This window comes from Protopterus annectens, chromosome 4.part0, assembly GCF_019279795.1.
Source record: "Protopterus annectens isolate FY-2018-M chromosome 4.part0, PAN1.0, whole genome shotgun sequence".
In the NCBI taxonomy this organism is placed as follows: domain Eukaryota; kingdom Metazoa; phylum Chordata; order Ceratodontiformes; family Protopteridae; genus Protopterus; species Protopterus annectens.
The window spans coordinates 413,055,491-413,079,951 of NC_056733.1; the positions used below are offsets into that span (position 1 = coordinate 413,055,491).

At 38.8% G+C, this 24,461-nt stretch overlaps 1 protein-coding gene across 2 annotated transcripts in view; it reads right to left on the minus strand.

The window, feature by feature from the left end:
* Positions 1 to 24,461, minus strand: part of LRRC74B (leucine rich repeat containing 74B) — a 346,726-nt gene that overhangs the window by 95,957 nt on the left and 226,308 nt on the right. For both annotated transcript variants that reach the window (XM_044068362.1, XM_044068361.1), the window contains exon 10: positions 9,250 to 9,366. In XM_044068362.1, coding sequence (XP_043924297.1) covers positions 9,250 to 9,366 — 117 coding nt within the window. The remainder of the gene's footprint in view (positions 1 to 9,249; positions 9,367 to 24,461) is intronic.

The window sequence follows — 24,461 nt, forward strand, 5'->3', positions numbered from 1 at the left end:
ATAATAGGTACTCGAGCTTTGATCTTAAATAATTGTAAATAGTTTATACTGAAGAATCGGCGTGGTATTGGGGTCATTATGTTGATTTTATGTGCTGCTGTTCTCTTCATTATCATGTTCTACATTACGTTTAATTATATTTGGTGGAATACACGTGAAGTATGGAATTGTTATGGTGGCAACAGTGCAACTACGGGTGAAGATAGTTATATGTGCACATGTTTACTGTTTTGTTACTACACGGGGTGTTGACCGGGTGTTGTGTGTTACCGCCATAGCATATTTCCATGTTTTGATACTGACATTGTTGTGTGTGGCACTATTTGCAGTTTGTCATGTTTGAGCACTCGTTTTCGATGGTATGCAACTCGATGAATTAACTTTTCGTTGATGTAAGTTTGCAATGTTTTCATCTTGATGATGTTAGGCTCAAGGAAATGGTAATTCGATGGTTTCAAGTGAAACCATACATATATATATATATATATATATATATATATATATATATATATATATATACACATATATATATATAGAGAGAGAGATATGTATATATGTGTATGCATGTACGTATGTATGTATATATTCAGCAGTGGTGCATTTTCATTTCTGTTGAGTCTACTTGGATATACATCACAGGATAGAATCTTGGAAAACATCACTTCCAAAAGTAGTAAAGTGCTAAAATATTTCTTGCCATAGTGAAAATTAAAGGTGTTTAGATATGCCAGGAAGAGTGTGTTGCTGACTTCTGAATTACTATATTTTCAAGACTCTTTTTTTCATTGTGCCTAACAAATATTCTTTGTGGAGAGTCACTGTGATGGTAAACTATAGCAGGTTTGGTTTACTTACCTTCTGTTCCTTTCCTTATCTGGCTAGATTTTGTATTAACTGTCTTAGTGTTCCCTGAGGCAACCAATGTTGGTTTTAATCCTGTCTTTGAATGTACCTTTGATGATACTCAGCACACCTTCGTATATTCAGCATTATCATGCACTTTCCTTATGGTTTCTGTTTTGTGGATTCCAGTTTTGTGTTAGTGTAATTGTGTCCAGGTAGGGGCTTGTGCATCTCTAACAGGAATAATTTATTTTTCCACAGTTTTTGTAGAAGTCAAAATAAATCTATCAAATTCATCTGAGGTAGGAGTTAGCATAGATGTTACCTTTTTTTCATTAAGAAGTATAAGGATGATAAATAGAAGTCTTCAAAAGAGGCAGCCAAAGAAGTAACTACGAAGAGTCAGCCCTCTAACATTATTTATTGGAGGAAGGAACTTTCTTACTGATGGCTCTCAAAAAACAGGGATTTGAAATCATCTCCAGTGGTACTACATAATAAATAGGGTACCTCAGCACCTTCTTTGGCACCTACACTAACGTCACCTGTCATCTTATCACATCCATAGTACTTGTTGATAGATAAACTTACCCCTACTTCTATTAACTAGATATCCATGTAGGTCATCAGATTGTACGATCTTTTCCAGAGTATCTTAATATAGTCCCAAACTGTGAGGCAACAACAAAGACTTATATTGGTGTCTTTCCAAGACCAATATTAATGTGTGTCTAGAATGCAGAGATGCAGACCTTTTCAAGAGCCGTTGAAAGTCCCTATGCTCATATGTAAAAGAAAGCCCGTCTGCTTTCTCTGGTAGTGACAATGTTGATTTTATATGACACAGGTAGACTTCCCCCCTTCTTATACACTGATCATAAAGACAGTCTTCAAATTCTTTGTGATCTCCCACAGAGCACATTTCCTTTGTAAAGCCAATAAATGTTACAGTAGAATTTTCACTTGCCCTATAAATCTTTAATCTTCAGCTAGAAAACACACAAAGACAATGAGGTTATCATGTTCCAGTAACACAAGCTCTCTACTTTATGATACTTTCCAGGACATCTTCAAAGCTGATAGTCAGAAACTAGATTCCTAATGAGCAGAACAAAAAAGAACTTGCACAATGTATAAGCAACCTATCTATAGACAAGATTTATATATACCTATATGTTACACCCTCCTATCATCTTTCTTTCAGTATCATTTTAAATAACCAAGCCTATCCCCCTTAGCAACTTTATTATAATAAGATAACAATCAAGCATCTTTGATAAGTATGGAAAATAGGTTTACCCATCTAGTACTCTGGCCAGAACTCTATACTACGAAGCCTATATGACAGTCTATCAAAGTTTAGTTTTTGAAGAAATTCAGGATACACTAGATAGTAGATTGGAGAAATATATAGTAGATAAGACTAGAGTTCATACTCTGATGTGTGTTTATGATGCCATTTGGCAATTCTTTTCCAGGAACATGTTTCAGTAATAGCTTTGAGAAGACTCACATGTCTCACAGCAAAGTTATATGCTGAAGATGTTATGTCTAAGTTCTTTAATTCATCAGCTGAACAAAACTGAAAAGAAAGGAAAGATGAGGAAAAAACTGTAGTCCACCTACCCCATAGTTTCAAATTAAATTTTCTTCAGTCAAGAATCACTTTAATTGGAATGAAATGCTTTTCCAACAGCCCTAAGGTGAGAGACAAATGTTTATAGGAAAACATGCAAGAGGCAGATAAAATTAGTCATCTTCAAAATAACTGCAGGCTTTTATTTTCTTTTCTTTTCTCCTTCTGCTTGCCAAATACCTGTAAGTCATTTTTCAGTCATATATTCTCATGGCAGAAATTAATTGCAGATAAATAAGTACTTAAGATAGTAGATTACGATTGTACAATAGATCTTAATCAGAAACCACAAATTTGCTTTAGTTTAGACACATCACTGAATTAGATATCCCAAACATTACTTATAATATATCAGCTACTTATAAAGGCAATACAGCACATACCTAGCTTTAAGGCAGATCTATTCCAAATTATTCATTGTTTCTAAGAAGGACACAAATCAGAGAACAGTCTTAGATCTGTCAAACTTGAACATGTTCATAAGAACATAACTTTCCAATTGGAGTTTCTGAAAATATTGTTGCCTTCTATAGGAAATCATTCTGATATGGCAAGACTGGACAAGTGGAATGCCTACTTACCCTTCTTAGTAAGGCCATTCCATAGAAAATATCTCACATTTTAGACAGTTCAACCTGCTTCATAGTTTTTTTTTTAACAAGAAGCATTTTTATTAAAATATCACTTATGACATAGACAATCATAAATTTAAATAAATGAAAACAAACCATATTACCATAATCTTAGCTGCAAGCATTTTACATCACCGACCATATCGACATAATTTTAGTTGTAAACATTATACATCACTTATAATCTACCCAATCGTTGTCAGGCAAACATTACATAGATCATTCAAATCCTGCCTTGTTTTAAACCTCATTTTTCCCCTGTATGATACCGCAGTACAAACAATGATTGACTTCAACAATTGGCTAAGTTTCTGGTGTCATTCTAAGGGGATCCAGTATCTGTCTGCTTGGGATGGCATGACTGACAGACCTTGATGCTTTGTCAGAGATGACCTGCATCTGTCACCCCTGGGTTTCTGGGTACTGGCTAAGGCTCTTGCCACCCCATAGTGCCTTTTTAGGTGGAGTTCCAAAGACCAAATTACCACCATAACAGCAATAAATAAATGCAATTTGCGGGTCATGCTGCTAAGTGCTAGAAGTCTAAATCTCAAGATGTACTCACTTGAAGCACTCCTCAAAATGGAGACAGAACATCGACATTTGTGCTATAACGGAGACCTGGTTTAAAGCGGCACTAAGCACACCTGCGTTACCAGGCTATAACTTATTCCACACCTTTCAGCCCTGAAACATGGACCAAAACTCCAAAGGTGGTGGTGTCTCCATAGTCATAAAGAATATGCACACCTCCAGACTAGTAGCCCAGCATAATGCATCTGAGATACTTCAGGTACAACTAACATTGGGTAAGACTGCGATCCAGGTCATAGCCTGCTATAGATCCCCTAGACTCTCACTCCACATTCCTAAGCACCCTGGAATCTATCAAGGTCCAGCCCAACAGTCTCATACTAGGAGACTTCAACTACCCCTCCATCAACTGGGAAAACTACTCAAGCACCAATGCACTGGCCCAATGCTTCCTGGAATTCATCATTTCCAATGCCCTGGACCAGCACATTCTTACCCCCCACTAGAGAAAGGGGTCATCATTTCTCTCTACTCTTCCCTCATTAGACCAATCATAGAGTATAATGCCCCATTTGTCATGTACCTCACTAGACACCTGCAACAGCTGGAGAGGCCACAAAAGTACCTCACGAAGAGGATCCTAGGCCTTAAACACATGTCCTATATGGACAGATTCAAAAAACTCCAGCTATTCTCTGTCTCATATCATCTACTACGAGGCGATTTCTGCTTGGCTTACAAAGCCATGTCTGACCCTTGGTAATGAGATGTGCCACATAGAAGGACTTTATGACCACAGTGGCAATGTGGTGGTCGAAGGAGAAGTTGCTGTCAAGCTCTGTTAGAAATGGTACATCTAAAGAAATCCCAATCTCTCCGCACCACATGGTCCAAAGACCTCAACCTCATTACCACAATCAAAACATGCTGGAGGGACAGGCTCATAACCCAGAGACTGCCCATGGTATGGAATAGACTTCCCATATATGTCAAGCAGACCACCTCACTAGTCCTCCTCAAGAGAAATCTTGATTAATGCTTGGGAAATAGAAAATTCACCCCAGGGATCACTCCAGTGGCTCTACTTGATAGAGGCACTGTGAGCTAACAACGGGCAGCACAATGCCAGGGCACTACTATGGGCTAGGCTTATAAAAGTCCCAGGGCCCTTAGCCTAGTACACACCTATGAACCTATGTATTGTTCCCACAATTCCCATTGTTTCTATGTAATTTGCTCCTACCCTTTGGATCCCAGTTCCAGTTGTTTTATCTCTGTTACTGTATTCACTATGTCTAGTACAGTTGGTGTAGACTTTGATTTCCATTTTTTGGCAGCCACCATAATTAAATTCAGCAAGGCCTTACTATGCCTAGGCAATTCCGATTCTGTATCACAGCTCAGAAAAAATAATTTCCCTAGTTACACCAATTTGCTCACCCAGTATCTCTGATAGAATAGTCTGCAGGGAATCTTTAAAGTCTGCCAACTCATTAGACTCCCAGAAAATATGTTCCCAATTACCTCTTTCTACCCCATCACACCTCGAACATTTGTTTTATACCTGAGGAAAAATTCTCTTGAGTCTACTTGGGGTATAAAAATATCTATGTAAACATTGCCAAGCAAAAATCCTAAAATTTCTACATTTTATTGCATATTTGGGAGACAAACATATATCCCCACATTGTTTATTTGTGAATTTATTATCCAATCTCTCTTCCCAATCATTTCTAACCTCCTCTGACTGATTCTTATAGCTATCATGGAATATTTTGTATGCTCTGCTAATTATTCTTTTTTTAACAGCAGCTTATGTTCTAGACTCTACTAAAAACTCTGCCAGTGCTGGTCTTTCATTTGTTTATAGATAGTCCCAGAGTATTTACCAAATGTTTAGTTCCAGTGGTTGCACATCTCAGAAAACAAACCATAACCATATTCCCTTATCTGAGTCATTGGCTTATTGTAGCAAAGACAATGGAAGTACTACTGTAGCACAAACATGTGACTATTTTTTTTATATACGGTCTTTGCTAACAACAATAAACTATAAGAAATTATCCCTGACTTCTTCATCACATCAGTAGCCTTCTGCTGGGGATTGCCTCAGCTTCTCTCCTGGACATGGGTAGTCCTTGATACAAAAAAACTTGGGCATAGATGATATCTCTCATCTAATATTATATTTGGATTTAATGGCTAGGCTTGTAAAACATCCTATGAACCTTTTTATGGGCAGTCATAGATTGTAAAAATTAACAAATGTGCCATTCAAGTCAAGTCGACAGATATCCCAAGCTGTGTGGACCTATTTGTCTCAAAGGCAGGCCATCAAACCAGAACAGTTATTAAAAGCCCTGGGTTACAGGTCATTTTGCATTTTCCCAGTCCCTCATGAAATGCAGCATACAAGAAACACAAAATGGCATATCTGAAATGTCTGATAAGAATCCAGAGATTCCCCAGAGACACTGATTCTTCCTTCTCAATCTGTGAAGAAAGAATTCCTATAGTGGACAGACTGAAATAATTTATCCATAAGCAAGACATTGCCAACACCAACAGAGGTTCAACATCTAACAGAAGACTTCAGATTATGTCTGTGAGGCTTATTTCAGCAGTTTATCAGCTCAAGGCAACTAGCCTCAAAATGGAAGCTCTGTTTTCATCAACCTGAAAGAAAAATCTACAGATCCTTAACAGATTTTCAGGATAGTTTTCATCCAGATGACTTTAAGATAAGTACAACGGTAATGTGGTACATAAGCAAATTGGGTAGGGGGCAGGTATTTCCAACTTTGCAAAAGAATGCTATGAATTTGGAAGTGGGCTATGCATTACAACCCGCAACTGTCAACAGTGAATCTACAAAGTTTACCTAATCATCTCAAAGCCTTAAGTAAGAAGATATGTCTAGCTCAAGAATGGTAATTGAATCTACAGATCTGTCAAGGTATTGAACACAGGGAGGGCATTCCATAAGAAAATCTGCCACATACATCATGTCAGCTCTAAATCTTTCACTTCCTGGTACCTCACAAGACAGATTGGAGGGTGGACACATTTTCTTTCCACTGGACTCAGATCTTGTTGAACAAAAAGAGACTAAGGCCTTCTTCACTCTAATAGCTTCCTCTTGGCTGGAACAACCATGGATTTCTCTTTCAATGGGCTTGGCCACTCTTTCTCAGTGGTTTGTGCTTCAGAACAAAACCATATTGACGTAACAACAAGGTAAGACATTACATCCATCAATCTATTGACTCTATCAGTTTGAAGGATAGAGTTTTATTTCAGATCACTGGTGGTTTCTCCACTCATGTCCTAAATGTTCTATAGAAAGATAGGTGATCTAACAGAAAGAAGACTTACCTATAGACGTGGAAAGGTTTGTCTGTTGGATTGTGACACAAGGCCTACATCCTTTAAGCTCTCCTATCCCAAGGTTCTTGGAACTACCTAAACCACTTGTTCCAGTTAAACTTAGCTTATTTATCTATCAAAGTAAATGCTTCTGCAATTTCTGCTTGTATTATCACCTGTAGAGATGTAACAGTAACCATATTGCTTAAGACCATCTTAAAAGGTGTTATTCACTTAACAACTTCAAGAAGACATAACCCCCTACCCACAGCACTTTAATCTTATTTTGAAAAAGTTAAACTTGTTTCCTTTTGAACCAGGAGATATAACAGATATAAAGTACCACTCCTGGAAAACAACTTTTTCTAGTGATTGATACCTTAGAGAGGAGAATTTCTGAGTTACATGCCCCAGACATCTTATACAGCTTTTCAAGATGAAAGGGTATCTTTGTAAATTAATTTTTTCCATGAAAAAAATTGTTTGAGTAATGCCTTTGAATCAGTTTATTCAGTTACTGACCTTTTATCCAGACTATCAGAATGAATAATAGTATTTCCAAATATTGCTTGATATGTGCTGAGAGGTCAAGTGCTGGAGTCAGAGTACTTGAGAATTCTGCAAATATATCAACTGTTTGACCCCTTCAGAAATGAAAATGAGATCTGTCTCTCAATAAACAAGCCTTATATAAACGGATGGCCAGTCCTATTGTCTTTTGCTATACTAAGCAAAAAAAAAAAAAACAACTGAGCACAGAGGTAGCAACACCCGAGGCAGTTTACTTTAAAAATGTTTCTGTGCAGTGATTAGGACATTGTCACATAAGGAGCCAAACTCAAATTTACCAAACACTGCATGTCTGGGGCACAGTCTGAGGGATGCAGACCTATACACACATATTTACCAAACACTGCAAGTTGGGGGAACAGTCTATGGGAAGAATGGAATGTGGTACATCTGTATTGCAGGGAATCCTATAACACTCTCCACTCACACCTGACAAAGTACTGTTTGCAAATCTATCATTATGGTTTACTGTTACAGTGACCATCCAGCATAAAGCTAGTAAAGTCATGGACAACACTTACGATACCAATAGTTCTTCAAGAAGAGGTCATTATAACTGTAACATTATTGTTCCTCTATCCCCAGAACTGCATATAATTTGAGGATTGTTATTTTCTTTCTGAAGCATTTACCAGTTTTATTGTTGTGTTATTACGATAATGTGGAGTCACTTCATACTGGAAATCTGACTACTACAAACACGTTTTCCTGCACAACAATGCTGGATAAATAGAGTATTACACACACATGTAGGCACAGACTAAGCTAAGTGCAAGGCCAGTGATGCTCCTCATAGGTAAAAATGGCACAGCTGATGAAAAAACAGGGTAGGCAAAGAAAGGAAGACAAAGTGACTAAACCCAAATGTTATGATTTACTGTTACAGCGACATCTTCTTCAAAAGTTTTGTTATAGTAAGTATCTTACAGATCTCTATTTTCAGTTGATTATTTTTATCCCTGTAGTAAAAACAGTGTGCTTTACTGCATTTGTACTCAGCAATGTCATGTACATTTCAGTATGTCTAGGTGGTATATCACTTTAGTATGGCTTTTATTCCCCAGCAGCAGATCACCAGTATAAATGTACTCAGCTTAGATTGTTGCGCACTATTCTGTTGTTTTAAATTTAAGGGCTGATTTCCAAAAATGATATAACTGAATATCAGAATGTAAACAGTCTTATTTGTTTCACTTCAAATTCATCTATTCATATACTGGAAACGTTCGCCATCATTGTATTCTCAATATTGTGGCACTTTAATCTCATGTGAAAAACCCTTATTACCAGTAGTTTTTGAGAGAACTCTGTGTTGACACGATAGCTGAATGGAAAACAATGATTTATCAGTTGTCAGATGGCACACAAGCCAGCATTTATTCTTTGTGTCCTGGCAAAAAGAAAAAAAAAACAACTAAAGGCCTGAGATCTTTTTTATTTGGGTTCAGATTCTAACTACTTGTGAGGCTGCATGACTTTTGAATAAGATTTATGAGATTAGGTCTCCATACTTCTCTGATCTGATATCCCTGCCTAGTCATCAGTAGGTATATAAACTGGTAACTTATTTATTGAATCTTAATATTTGCTGAAGTACGACCTGTTGATATAGAAAGGGATAAAGGCCAAACGTAGCAAGAATCCAGTTAAGACTTAGAAATGCATTACCTTTGGTTTCCTTCTCTTGAGTATGTCAGCATTTCCACCATGTATGACTTGGAGACTTGAGAAGGTTTCCTTTACAACATTGTATAACTCATCAAAATCCTTGTTAACAGTAATATCCTAAATGAAACATAACACAATATATTTAGCAAAAAGAATGTCTTCTATGTTTGCAAAGCAATGCATTTTGAAATACTGGGCATCCACTTTCACATAGAAACAGGATCATAACCACATTTAGTATCAATTTTTTACATATTGATTATAACTTTGTGTTTAATATCCTTGCTGTATTGGTGCCAATGTGCTGCTGAAACTGGTGATGTAATAACTTCAGAAAGAGGACCACATTTTGCAACACATTTCAGCAAACTGATCTCTTTTACAGATGCTCAACCATTTCATAAGTATTATTTTATGGAAATATGTCTATACTTCTCATTCTTAGCCCAGCTCTCTATATTACACACAAGAACAGACACGTGTGCACACACACACACACACACACACACACACACACACACACACACACACACACACACACACACACACACTCATCTGTGTACATATGCATATTTATATAGCTATATGTACATATTTATATATGAAGGGCATGATTCAGAAATTAAGATTGAGCAAATCTGTGTGATGAGGGGCAACAAACAGGGTGTATGTGATTCATAGACACACATACCTAGAGGTTTAACTAAGACTCAGTAAAGCTGCACATGGTATATGCTAATGGATGTATAATGACATGGTAATGAGGGACACTATTACAATTAGTATCCTCATCTACGTAAATGAGACAAGTCAAGATGGCGAAGTGATTCAGAAATGTATAAGCAGTTACCCTTTGAGCTGTGCAAGCCATGAAATTAACTGCCACTGATTCTTAGAGTTCATACTGCTTTTCTCAGTTCATTTTTGCTCTAACCAATTAAAAGTTGTGTTTCATCTTATATGTGGTCTACTAACATGCAATAATGGAAGCCCAATAGTTAGGCATGTTAAGCTGTAGAAATTTGTAGTTAGCTACTTAAGAGGTTAAGCAGGTGTTGTAAATCAACAATGTATTGAGTTCAGTGAAGATGCTGCTGGTCCACCCCTTCTTTCATAGCATGATAAGGAACAGAGTTTCCCCTTGCACTTATTTAAGTGTATGGGTGCAATAATTATGCAAATGAGGGCTCGCAGCACACACATTTTTGAATCATTCAGTGTCAGCATCATGAACACTGGCTAAACGTCATGTTATCTTATCCACAGCATTGTGCACATGCCTGAGCTACAATTGTACATACACAGTTTATTTCAAATCCCTTGAGTATATCAGTAACTCCTGTTAACATACATTGAGAGTGGAGTCACTGTAATGTACAGTTCCCTAACACCATATTCCAGGAAGCAGGGCTGTCACATTTTACATATCAAACTGCTGCCATGCACTATTTATAGTGGCTTTTCCATCACAGATCAAGTAAATGAGCTGACCCCTCATTGCACGATAACACATGCAAAAATGGGTGTAACCACAAAATTTCATCCATTTCTCTCTCTACACTCTATAGTGTCAGGTATGGAGCCAGACAAAGAGTTCAGAGCCCAAAGGTGGTTCTCAGAGGAGGCAAAAATCTTCCTCTACCTCCTCCACCAGGCCAGTGCTCCTTGAGGAAGATTATCAAGGGCCTCAATATAAGGCAGAGACCTGGAACAGCCTGGCACAAAAGGTACCAACTGCCACTGGTAGAAATAGTGAGTAATGCCACCACTATTGTTCTGATATAAAAAGGAGAAATCTTGACCTCCTGGGCTGATGGAAGGCTAAGGTGAGGAAGCACCTATGACGTCCTGTTTCTGGGTGAGTAATCAAAGAGCCTCAATCCTCACCACTGACACCAGTGAGTGGTGTTCACTTTGAACAAAGACAGATATACACAATATTTCCAGATGTAGCTCTTGCACTAATCACAATTTCCCCTTAAAAGCACACAGGTAGCACACTCAGTTCTGAGGATGGAATTCCCTCTTTTTATCCAGAACTCAAATAAGACTCCCCACTGACACAACTGTAGAGTTGAGTCCATGGCCGAGTGTTCCAAGCCAGGTCCTCCATCATGCTCACTGTGAAACCAGTGCTCTGTGTCGCTATTCCAAGTAGCTGACACAAACACTCTTTGAGATTTGATTTTCACACACACCTGGGAGAGGCTGGCACATATTTACTAGCTATGCCCCTTTGCCCAGACTATAAGGTAGATACTGCCACCAGAACACTCCAAAGCCAATTAATCTAAGGCTCTTACCAGGATATCCAATTATACTGAGTAACATTAGTACCAATACAAATAGTAGTGTTTGACCAATTCAGCAAGGCTTTCAGGAGCGGCCACAGTGTCACTGAATAAATATAAGTAGTCCTAAAGGTTAAAATATTCTCTAAAATACCAGCCACAATGAAAAGTTAAAATATATTTAATAATAAATGATAAAAGAACATGAAAATATTAAATATCTATTTACAATAAACACCAAAGTTTCAGACACAGGAAATATTAAAAATAACATAGAAAGGTTCACACAGATACAGAAAACAATACTTAACTAATCTCACTATATTTTCCCAACTGATCTAAAGAATTACTGTCCCCTAGTTCACTTACTAGAGCAAGGCAAGGTGATGTGGTTGAGTGGTCCTTCTTTGTCAGGTTTGAAAAACAGACTGCCCTGAGACTTCCGTCTCATCTAGTATTAAAATGTCATTTCAAGGCTGGATTACAGAATGACATCACATACATCTGGTCATCTGACTCTGGTTTCCACACTACCCCCTTTACTAGAAAATGAACCAGAATCTAGCACATATGTGTCACAATACTTACACACAGAGCTTTGCTAAGATGTGTTATATCATCTGGAAGCTATAAAACTATTTCAAAAACATCCACCTTTCCATGGTAGCAATTAGTTCACCTTTAAGGACAATGCAGAATGATTCCTAGTCCTGGTTTTCACAGACATTTTGTCTCTGGCTGTAGTTTTAACTGAAAAATACAATCTTTATAGCCCAAACCAGGTAATTTAATTTCAGATTATTTTTCAAAGTTAGTTGTATTGAGATTAACCTCTTCTCTTCCAGTAACATCTGTTACAATATATTCATTTCAACAGGTAGAATGCAGTTTGACATACAGGTTTATTTCTTTTCTGTCCAGAAAGACCCACTGTTGGTACATTTTTTAACACAAGCAGCTTTACTAATACATTTTCAACACAAGCACCTGTACAAATATGTTTGATATACAAATGACATATAATTCTTTACAAAACTCAGGATAGCAATGCTGGCATATGTTATACATCCACTGCCTTACTCCTCCCAGCATAGCTGTCACTACCTCATATCATCACCTCTCTCCTCCCTTTGAAGACTCAAGATAATTTTTCAAGTGACCCTTGAGAAATGTGGCTTGAGGGACATAAACCTGTTTGTGAACACATTAAGCCCTACCCTGTCTTGAGAACCCATCTGCATTGGCATTACTGACCCTACTACAGTGCTGAACTCTCATGTCATAAGCCTGCAACCCTAAGTCCACCTTAATAACTTGGCATTTTCTTGGTTGGCTCAATGTAGCCATAGATCCCCCTCAGACTCCTCCTGTCACCCACTGCAAATAGTCAGCACAAGGGCCTCCCTATCATGGTAAGGCTTCATCATGTTAACATAGTACAGTTTGTAAAATCCAACAAGCACAAACAAGCGGCCAAGATAAAAGGTTCGCTGGAGTAGTAACTATATTGAAACATCAGAAACTAGGTGGATTATAAGTTTAAGGGCAAATAAAGGGAAGGGATTGAATGATATGATTCCCCTCAAACCTGTTATAAAAATAGGAAGCTGTTTAAAGAGATGCATTATATTGTTCTCCTTTGCTATTCTAATTTATCTCATTTTAAGTGTTTTATATGAATTTATGGCATTAAGTAATTGGATAATTACTTTTATGCTCTGATAGGATGTTTCTTAATTGTTATATGTATAAGGTTTTCTTGCTGCTAAATTTTTGATATGGTCTGAAGAAGTGATATGTAATATCATGAAAGCGCTTACCAACATGAAAATAAAACTCTCGTTTTGGTTTTAACATTCTCTGGACTATGGCTCCTTCAAGAGTTGGTTGGTTTACTGGATATTTTTCTGGATAGCACAGTTTGTGCCTCTGCCTACTGCCTAGCAGTTCTACCATGTAGTTAACATCAGTGAACTTCCTTATCACTTTGAAGGGCCCTTTCCATGCTGCCTGCAGCTTACTGTGTCTGACAGGAATGAGCACCGTAACCTGTTGTCCCACAGCATACTCCTGGACTCGAGCATTCCTGCCATACCAAACCTTTTTTTACTGTTGGGCTCAAGCCCATGAGCTCCCTAAGCCTTGTCCTGAGGCTTAGGACATATGCTACAACAGACTACTTATGGTATTCACAGTCACCCTCCCACTCATCACCAAGTAAATCTAAAGGCCCCCCTCAACCTATGCCCATACAACAACTCAAAGGGTGAAAAACATGTGTTTTCCTGTGGCACCTCTCTGTATGTAAGCAGCAGATGGCGCAAATATTTGTCCCACCCTCTCTTAACCTGGTCTTCAAATGCCCATAGCATGATTTTCAGTGCAGAGTTTAACCTCTCCACAAGACCATTAGTCTGGGGATGGTAGGGAGTGTTCTTTGGGTGCTTCACTCCACAGCACTCCCACAGACAAGCCAGCAAGTCTGGCATGAAATTGGCACCTCTGCCAGTCAGTACTTCTCTCTGGAAACCTACCTTGATGAAAAGCTCTAACAAAGCATTCACCACCTTCTCTGCTTCAATGGAGGACAGGGCCACTGCCTCAGGATATCTAGTAGCATAATCCACTACCACCAGGATATACTTCTTTCCTGTGGAACTTGAGGTACTCAGAGGCCCCACAATATCCATAGCTACCCTTTGAAATGCTTCCTCAATTACAGGCAAAGGCATCAAAGGAGCTTTGAACCTGTCTCTTGCCTTGCCTACCTTTTGACACTAGTCACAGGTCCTGCAGTACCCTGCTACATCCTTTGCAATCCCAGGCCAATAAAAGTTCTGCATAATATGTCTCTAGGTACACTTTATGTCCATATGACTTGCAAAAGGTATGTCATGGGTATGGCTAGAAGTGCCAGACAGTAGGCTCTGGGTCCTACCAACTGTTGTATTACCTCACCCTCTAGCCCTCCCTCAGAGGTCCACTCTCTATACAGTAACCATTTGTTCTAGTATACAGACTCCCCCTTTCCTTGAGAATCGGGTGCTTCCTTTGCTACCTCTCTCAAACCTGGTAATATAGGGTCCGAGAGCTGAGCCTGTCTCAACACTTTGTGACCCTTACCAGCTCCCCTTCCACAGGATGTCTGGTATCTTCTGACACTGGTGCCTCACTGTTAGCCTAGGTACTACCACTCACCTCTGCCCTTGAAGTCACTGTGTCCAAGGGAACATTAGTACCTACCAGAAGCTGTGGCTCATATTCAGGCTCGCTGCTACAGGGTAGCTCCCTCCCTGAAATAGCCACATTACCAGTCCCAGCTTATGATGTGGGGTCTGTCTGGGTCTCTACCAGGCTACCAGATCCACATGCCTGTCTCCAAGCCTGAATGCACCTCACTGCATGCACACAAGGTACTGCATTATCAGAATCATTCCCTGTCAAGACATATGCAGGGATATCCTCAAATACACCTACTTGCTTGCTTCTTTTTTTCACCCTCCTAATCAATGTGAACCCTGGCCAAAGGTATTTGGAATGGGGTCCTTCATAAAGCTCTGACTGGAGTGGACTGCCCAAGCAAGTACTGCTCCCATTTAACTACTGCAGGCTTCACAAGGGTAATGTCAGAGGCTGTATCTCTCTTAGCAGTGGTCTGTCTTCCATCCACTAAGATAGGATATATACTCTGGTGATAGTTTGGTACCTCTGTTGTCTTCAGACAACTTACCACTGGCATGCTATTATTCCCATTTGCTGGTTCCTGCACCTTCTTGCCTCAGTGGACATTTGTATGCTGCACAGCTCCTCTGGTTACATTTAAAACATCTAAACCTTGATCCTGGCTATATACCTGAACTAGTGGCTTCCCCTGTTACTGGTGGATTCTGTTGGAGTGGTTTAGGATGCCCACCATGGGTTCCCTTATATCCAAGGGCAGCAGTGTGTATCCCCTTCTTGTGCAGTGATGCACTACTTGCTAAATAGAGATCTCCTTTTTTCCCCAACTCATCTGGAGAGTTACACTTCAGTCTGCCACCCAGATTCCCATGTCCTCAGGCAAAGTGCTAAGGGCTTGTTCCCTCAACAAAAGGTCTGACAGCCTTTCAAAAGTGGTGACCTGACACCCACTCACCCACCTATATAAATAAGTGCTTAACTCAGCAATATAATCACATACACTTTCATCTGCCTTGCATCTATGCTCACAAAACTTTTTTTCTGTAAGCTTCAGGTGTTAATTTAAAACATTCCAGAAAATATTGTTTAACCTTGTCATAATTTAAGCAATCAATATCAGACAATTTAGAAACAGCAGTTGCAGCTTTACCATGGAGTAAGAGGGTCAGGAACCATACCCAGAACCCTTGGTCAATGTACTGTTTACATACTCTTTCAAATATATGATCAAAATGATCACCCTCTGTAAACTATGGAAGAAATTTACTGACCTTTATTGCTTTTAGGTTCTGTTATTCCCTTCCCCATTACCTCCATGACCCTGACAAAGAGTCAGCATCTCCCTCTCATTTGACACTGCTTCTCATTTTCATTAGCCTCCAAATACTGCAGTCTCTCATTTTCTTTGGCCTCCAAACACAGCAGTTTCCCATTTTCTTTTGCCTCCAAATGCCACAGTCCCCCTTCTGATTCTAGTTCCAAATATTTGGCCTCCACTTCAAGTCTCTTTAAATCCAGATTAATTTTAAGTCCTCTGAGGAAAAGGTGAACTCTCCTGTTTCTGGAGGCTACACACCTCTATCAGCAGACAGGTTGTCTCCCTGGTTGCTGGTCTGGGCTACAGCTGTGACTAAGTCTGAAATTATTTCCTCTTTAGTCAGGTTGGCATGCATTGGTGGTTTAGCTTTGCATACCTTGGCCAACTGTTTCTTTGTCAGCTTGCCATAATCCTCTGCTGACATCTTTACTTGCTTTCCAATGACTCAACTAAACTAGCAAAAAATAAATAAAACTGTTGTGAAAAAGAAACTCTGTATGTTTACCCTGTGGCTGCTGAGAGTACACACACCATCAGTGACAACTTCCTACAGGGTACAGAAGTTCAATTACTATCCCATTACTGCCACCAATATGTAACACCCCTCCTCTGGTCCAGTAATCAAGGAGTCTGTATCCTCACCACTGACACCAGTGAGAGGCATTCATTTGGAACAAAGACAGGTACACACAGTATTTCCAGATACAGCTCTCTGCAATAAGCATAATTTTCCTTAGGAGCACACAGGGAGCACACACAGCTCTGGGGCTGGGTTTCCCTCCCTCTATTCAGGCCCCAAATAAGACTTCCCACTGACACAGCTGTAGAGTTGAGTCATCATCTGTGTGTTCCAAGTCAAGTCCACTACCCTCTCTGTGAAACCAATGCTTTGTGTTTCTGCTTCAAGTGGCTGACACACACACTCTTTGAGATTTGATTTTCACACACACACACACACACACACACACACACACACACACACACACACACACACACACACACACCTAGGAAAAGCTGGCACAGATTTATCAGCTATGCCTCTTTTACCCAGACTGCAAGGTAGATACTGCCACCAGAACACTCCAAGGCCAGCTACTTTAAGGCTCTTACCAAGGTATCCAATTATAGTGAGTAAAATGAATACTAATAAAATGGTAATGTTTGACCAATGCAGCAAGGCTTTCAGGTGCGGCCACAGTGTCAACAAATAACTATAAGTACTCCCAAAGGTTACAATATTCTCTAAAATACCAGCCACGATGAAAAGTTTAAAAATATTTTGTTTGTGTCTTTCGGCTTTTTCCCAGTTAGGGGTCACCACAGCGGAACTCCGGTCTGCTAATGATTGGCAGTTCATTTTTACATACCGGCTTGCCAGGCCTGACGCACAACCTTCAACGAAGGTACGCCCATTCATGCATGTCTCCACGCAGAAGATGCTCTAGCTGAGAATCGAACCGGACAGCATCTTACTGTGAGGCGACAACGCTACCGCAGCACCACCACTGCGGGCAAAAGTTTAAATATATTTAATAATGAATAATAAAAGAACATGAAAATACTAAATATATATTTACAATAAACACCAGAGTTTCAGACACAGGAAATATTAAAAATAACACAGATGGGAAGGTTCACACAGATACAGAAAACAATACTTAGCTAATCTCACTATATTTTCCTGACTAATCTAAAGAATTACTGTCCCCTAGTTCACTTACTAGACCAAGGCAAGATGATGTGGGTGAGTGGTCCTTCTTTGTCAGGCTTCAAAACAGACTGCCCTGAGACTTCGGTCACATCTAGTATTAAAACATAATTTCAGTGCTGAATTTCAGAATGACATCACATACATCTGGTCATCTGACTCTGGTTTCCACAGTACCCCCTTTACTAGAAACTGAACCAGAATCTAGCACATATGTGTCATAATACTCACACTTAGAGCTTTCTTAAGATGTATTATAGCATTTGAAAGCTATAAAACAATTTCAAAACCTTCCACCCTTCCAGGTTAGCAATTAGTTCACCCCTAAGAACAATGCAGCAGGATTCCTATCCTATTTTGTCTCTGGCTGCAATCAGAACTGAAAGATACAATCTTTATGGCCTAAACCAGGCAATTTAATTTCAGACTATTTTTCAAACTTAGTTGTGCTGAGATTAACCTCTTCTTTTCTAGTATCCTCTGTTGCAATATATTCATTTCAATAGTTACAATGCAGTCTGACATACAGGTGTATTTCTTTTATGTTCTGCAGGACCCACTGTTGATACATTTTTAACAGAAGCAGGTTTACAAATACTTTTTCAACATAAGCACCTGTACAAATCAGTTTGATATACAAATGACAAATAAATCTTTACAAAACTCAAGCTAGCTATGCTGACATATGTTACACATCCACTGCCTTACTCCTTCTGGCATAGCTGGCACTACCTCATATTGTGACAGCACCCACCAGCTATTCTCAGGTATGGCTATAACTGGCAATCAGTTCTTTTTTGACATTAAGGATAAACAATTCCAGTTCCTTTTCAGATGTCTCTTGTGGTGCTCTGTAGACTGCGTTACTGGAGGGGTAAGAAGGTTTGATGCTCATCATTGGAAATTGGTATGTGTTTGTGTAATGCATGATGCTGTATCTACTTCCCCTGAAGAGAATGCATTTACATGGTGGGAAGATGGAATGATGGTTAAGGTGTTTACCTTAGAGACTCAAGTTACAGGGTTTGAGTCTTACTTTTAGAAAGCATGGCTAAGCTTTATAAGGCCTTCTAGGGTCACTAACCTAGAAATCACCTATGTATAGTAACATTAAAAGTTAGAGGGGCCCTCTATGACCATAAGCTGAGGAGACATAATGTAAAGTTTTAGACTTTTCTTGTGGTGCTTGCAAATAATACAATGCTCTCTAGACTGTATAACTAGATAGGTAGGAGGCTTGATGCCCAACATGGAAGACTTATTTGTGTGTGTGTGTGTGTGTGTGTGTGTGTGTGTGTGTGTGTGTGTGTGTGTACGAGACTGTGTGTAGCACTTGGTACTGTATCCACTTTCCTGAGAAGAATATATTTAACTGTTCTCACAGCTCCCTTAGGTTCATAGGTTCATAGGTAGGCACAATGCTATCTGCCCGAGAGCATTTATAAGCCTAGCCAGAGCGTGTCGGCTTTTGCCGCCCCATTGATTAATTAACTGATCTTCTGTCAAGCAGAGCCAATGAAGTGATCCCATGGGTGTATTTTCTGTTACCCATCCACTTGTCAAGGTTTCTCTTGAAGAGTGTTTGTGAGGGGCTCTGCCTGATGTAATTTAGAATTTTGTAACAAAGCAGGGGGAGTCTCTGTGACAGGAATCTATCCCTCCAGCATGTTCTATTTATTGTTGTGGCAAGGTTTAGCTCACTACAGCATGTGACTTGGATTTCTTTAGGTGGAGCATGTCCATCAATTCTGAGTTGGACATGGCTTTGTAAGTCAGGCAGAGATCACCTCTGAGTAAGTGATATGCCACTGAGTACAGCCGGAGTTTTTTCAGTTGGGTTGCATAGGACATATGTTTGAGACAAGTAATCCTCTTAGTGAGGTACTTTTGTGGTCTTTTCAGCTGTTGGAAGTGTCTTGTGAGGTACATCCTAAATGGGGCATTGTACTCTATGATGGGTCTAATGAGTGACGAGTAGAGGGGCACTATAACTTCTTTATTTCTAGATGTGAACCCTTTAGTAATTAGATGGGCCACATAGAAAGATTTCCCAACTACTTTGGCAATATGATTGTCAAATGAGAGATTATTATCTACCTGGGTCCCCAGATCTCTTATTACCTCTTCTATATTAAGGGGGCTGTCACCTATGTGGTAATTTGTGGGTGTTTTGTTTTTCCCAAATGGGATGACTATGTATTTTTTGGCATTTAGCTTGAGGCCATGACTTTGACATCAGGTGTCCGTCTCAGTAAGAGCCTTTTGGAGGATGTCCGTGTCAGCCAGAGAGACAATTATGGCTCCCAGTTTGCAGTCATCTGTGAACTTGGTTAGCCATAATCCTCCTGTGTTTGCCTGTACTTCTGAGAAGTATATGCTGAGCAGTAGGGGTCCCAGGACTGAGCACTGCAGGACACCACTTGTGACTGGTTTAGAGTCAGACCTGGAGGCCACTATTCTTACCCTGTGAGTTCTGCCTGTAAGCCAGTTGGCAACCCATCTCATGACGTAGAGGTGTATGGTCAGGCTGGTGAGTTTTTCCTGTAATACCCGAGTGGGGAATGGTGTCAAAAGCCTTGGCGAGGTCAAGATAGGCTGTGTGAGCCACCTTTCCCTCGTAAATGGCCTTGGTGACTGTCTCGAAGAAGTCAACCAGGTTTAGTAGGCATCATCTGCCCTTAACAAAGCTGAACTGGGTCGGGTCAAGTGTTTGGAGGTTCCCAATGTCTTTGTTAATGAGTTCCATGATGATGCGCTCCATAGCCTTGCAGACCAGGCTAGTCAGGCTTATGGGGCGATAGTTACCAGGGTCAGTTGTGGCCCCTCCTTTGTGGAGAGGAATAACCGTTGCTGTGTGCCATTCTATGGGCACGTAGCCTGTGGAGAGGCTGAGGTTGAACAGCATGTTTAGGTGGGGGGTTAGTTTGTTCTGTAGTTCATGCAAGACACAGCCTGGGACGCCATCTGGTCCCATTGATGCTGTGTTTTTCGCTTTTGAAAGGGCTGTTTTCACCTGTGCATCTGTGATTTTTGGGACACTACACTTTTCCGGTATTGTTGTGGGCCCTTTTGGAGGTGAGAGGGGGGAGAAGTTTGCATTGAATCTATCTGCCAGGATGTTGGCAATATCAGTAGGTTCAGTATATTTTGTGCTATTTTGCACTAGTTCAGTGCATATCTGCGAGTTGCCACTAAGATTCTTAACATAGCTAAAGAAGGTGGTTATCTTTTGAATCCTTGGCTATTATTCTTTCGAAGTTAGCCTTGGAAGATTTCATGAGGGACCTCAGTTTCTTACTGATACTGATCAGGGATGTCTTTCCTTCTTGGGATTTGCTTTTTTTCTGAACTAGTTTCCTCCTTCTGTTGTATAGCCTGTTTATTGCAGGGGTCCACCAAACTGGTTTCCTTCTCTTAGAGGAGTGCTTCTTGGTTTTGTTAGGGATGGTATGATCCATACTTAAAAGAATCACTGTTCCAATGTTCACCAAAACACCAAAAATACAGAATAAATGGAAGAGGCACAAATCCGTAATCCACACGAATTCCTTTATTAAAACGACTCTTCAGTCCAATAAAACACAGAAACAATAAGTTTGACTATACAGTCCACTAACGCGATTACACCAGCACTGCGTTTTCGTTTAAACCACTTCATCAGATGGAGACAAATGCATACCTACACAAAAAACACTCCTTATATATTCATCAAAATAATTAAACAATTAGTTAATTAAAGGGAACAAGATACTTAAACATTTAAAGGGGTAAGACTTATAATGCATACAACACATACATTAAAATATATTATAATGGATTCCCCCCACACTGACCTGATACATTAATGGATTAATAAATTAATATTATTATCAAAATTTAATAAAAACTTTATAATAACTTAATCTAATAAAACAAACTAAATTCTTTAATACAACCAGCAAAAGCATTACAGCTTGTGGTATCCTATACTACCAACACTTTATAATGTAAACTGATTTTAATACACATTTAAAATAAAATAAATATAGAAAAAAATAATAAATAAAAAACATAAAATGAAAAATCTTAAAGCTTAGCTGATCTCAGCTTGAGTACAGGTGCTAAAGAGATGGCATCATTTAGACCTGGAGGTTTATTCGCCTCCAAGGAAAGCTGCCACAACAGCTCTTTATACTCAATCGAAGTTTCCCATAGCCCACCTCTTACATCCTTTTCCACTGCTTCCAACACAAAGAAGCTAAATTTAGCTTCCTGGCAAATTAATTTATGTCAGTATAAACCATTATTAGTACATTTTATTTTTATCTCATTGTAATGCTCATAAATTCTATTTTTTAACTTTCTTTCCGATTTCCGTATATAAAATGTATCACAATGATCACACAAACCTAAATAAACTATCCCAGAGGTGTGACAATTTGCAAAATATTTGCTCTGGATCAGTCTGCCCCTGCTCTCTAAAAAAATTGTTTGCTTAGTACAAATAAATGGGCATTGGAAACACCTTCCACATTTAAAGGTTCCTAATTTCCCTTCCTTAACTTTTTTCATACCATATTTACCCTCCAGAATAGTCTTTAAGCTTTTTCCCCTTCTATATGTACATTTCAAAGGTTCTTCAAAGATACATTTCAAATCCGAAATCTGACCAAACCTACACCATTCTTCCTCCAAAATCTTCCTAATTCTAGGTGCACTACCATTATAATCAACTACAAAATTGCCTGTACCCTCACTGTTAAGCTTTGTAGATTTCATCTCATTCAAGACAAAATTTCAACCCAAAATGGGTTTAAATTTGTCATATCTACCTTCCCTAACTTCTCTTTCTATAGGCTCAATAAGATCTTTAGGGTAGCCTCGATCCATAAACATATTATGCAAAATCTTACATTCATCCTCAAAATCACTCTCCCTTGATGTCATACGGCTACTCCTCACATATTGTCCCTTAACAATACCTTTTTTCTGATGGTAAGGGTGAGCACTATTAAATGCCAAATAAGAATTCGAAAATGTTGGCTTTCTAAAAATCTTAGAATAAAAACAACCCTCACTTTTGCCTATAGTAATATCTAAATAATTAAAAAATTCTTTATCCTTATTATAAGTAAATTTTAAAAAATCAGTGGACTCTGAGATATACTTAAATAATTCTAAAAATTCATCCATCGTGCCCACCCATAAAAAGCACATATCATGCAAGAAACGCTTGTAAAATTTCCAATTATGGGCAAATTTTGAATTAATAATAAATTTTTCTTCCCAAGCTGTTAAAATAATATTAACATATATGGGGGCACATCTTGCACCCATCCCTACTCCCTGAATCTGCTTAAAAAATTCTCCCTCATAATGAATAAAGTTGTTGTTTAGAACTAATTCCATAAAAACTAGGATCAAATAAAATTCATTATTATTAAATTTACCATAATTTATCAGGGCTTCTTCAAACCACATCATCCCCTCATTATGGGGTATAGATGAAAAAAGGTCCACTATATCAATAGTTATAAAAGTAATATTGTCATCATACAAATCCTGAGTTATACTACGCAAAAGGTCCCAAGAGTCTTTAACTGTCCCCTGGCCTCCCATAGATAAAGACTTTAGCTTTACATCCAACCATCTTGCCAGTGATGCAGTAACTGAGCCCTCCGAAGCAACAATAGGTCTCAAAGGGGGGTCTTCCAAGTCTTTATGTACTTTTGGTATCCCAAAAATAGAGGGGACCTTAGGTTTCTCAACGTTAAGGTATTTAAAAGTTTCAACATCAATAGAGCGTTCCATAAGCAAGTAATTTAAAACCACATATATTTTTTTATTACCTATATTAATCTCATTTAAAGAGGCTCTGACAAATTTGTCTAAATCATCTAAAATTTCCATCATCTTAGCTTCATATAAAATATTATCCATAATAACAGAACCTCCACCTTTATCTGGTTTCATAACTCTCACTGTAGTGTCCTCCCTAAATTCCTTTAATAACCCATATTCTTCCTTAGTAAGGTTATATGTAATATTGTTCCTTGGGAGCTCAGCTCTAAGTCTACTCTCCATTAAGGCCTCAAAATTTCTTAATTGTGGGTGTAAAGGTGGGTTGAACAAACTTTTCCTTTTCAAAACCTCACATTTCTCCACAGTACTAGCATGTCCCTGAAAAAACAGTTCTAAATTTTTCTTTCTTAAAAATAACTTGACGTCAATCAACACCTTACTAATATCTGCCTTCGTGTTAGGAACAAATTTAAGACCTTTTGATAGTAATGAAAAATGTGCTTTATTTAATTCATATTTACTATAATTGTAAATAGTATAACCCTGATATTTATTGATGCAGCCTTGGGAAAAAATAAAATCTGTGTTGATACAATTGCTAAACATATGTTCTTCTATCAATTCCACTGCTGAAATCTCTTGTTACTGCTGTTGTAGTTGTTGTTCTGCATGCCCCTTGCCCCTACATACCCCTCATACTGGTAGTTTTTTTGCTGGTAATTTCTTATTCTCTCTGACCTCCTTAAAGGGGGGTATTCATTCAAATTATTCAGATCACCTACTTCATCTTCTCCATTTGATACAAAGTGCTCATTCCCTCTCCTATTCGTACCAAAATCATTATGGTTTCTGTACGGAAAATATCTTGGTTTGGGATAACACACTTTGTCCTTATATTCTTTAATGTCTCTATCTAACTTCCTACTTTTCCTAA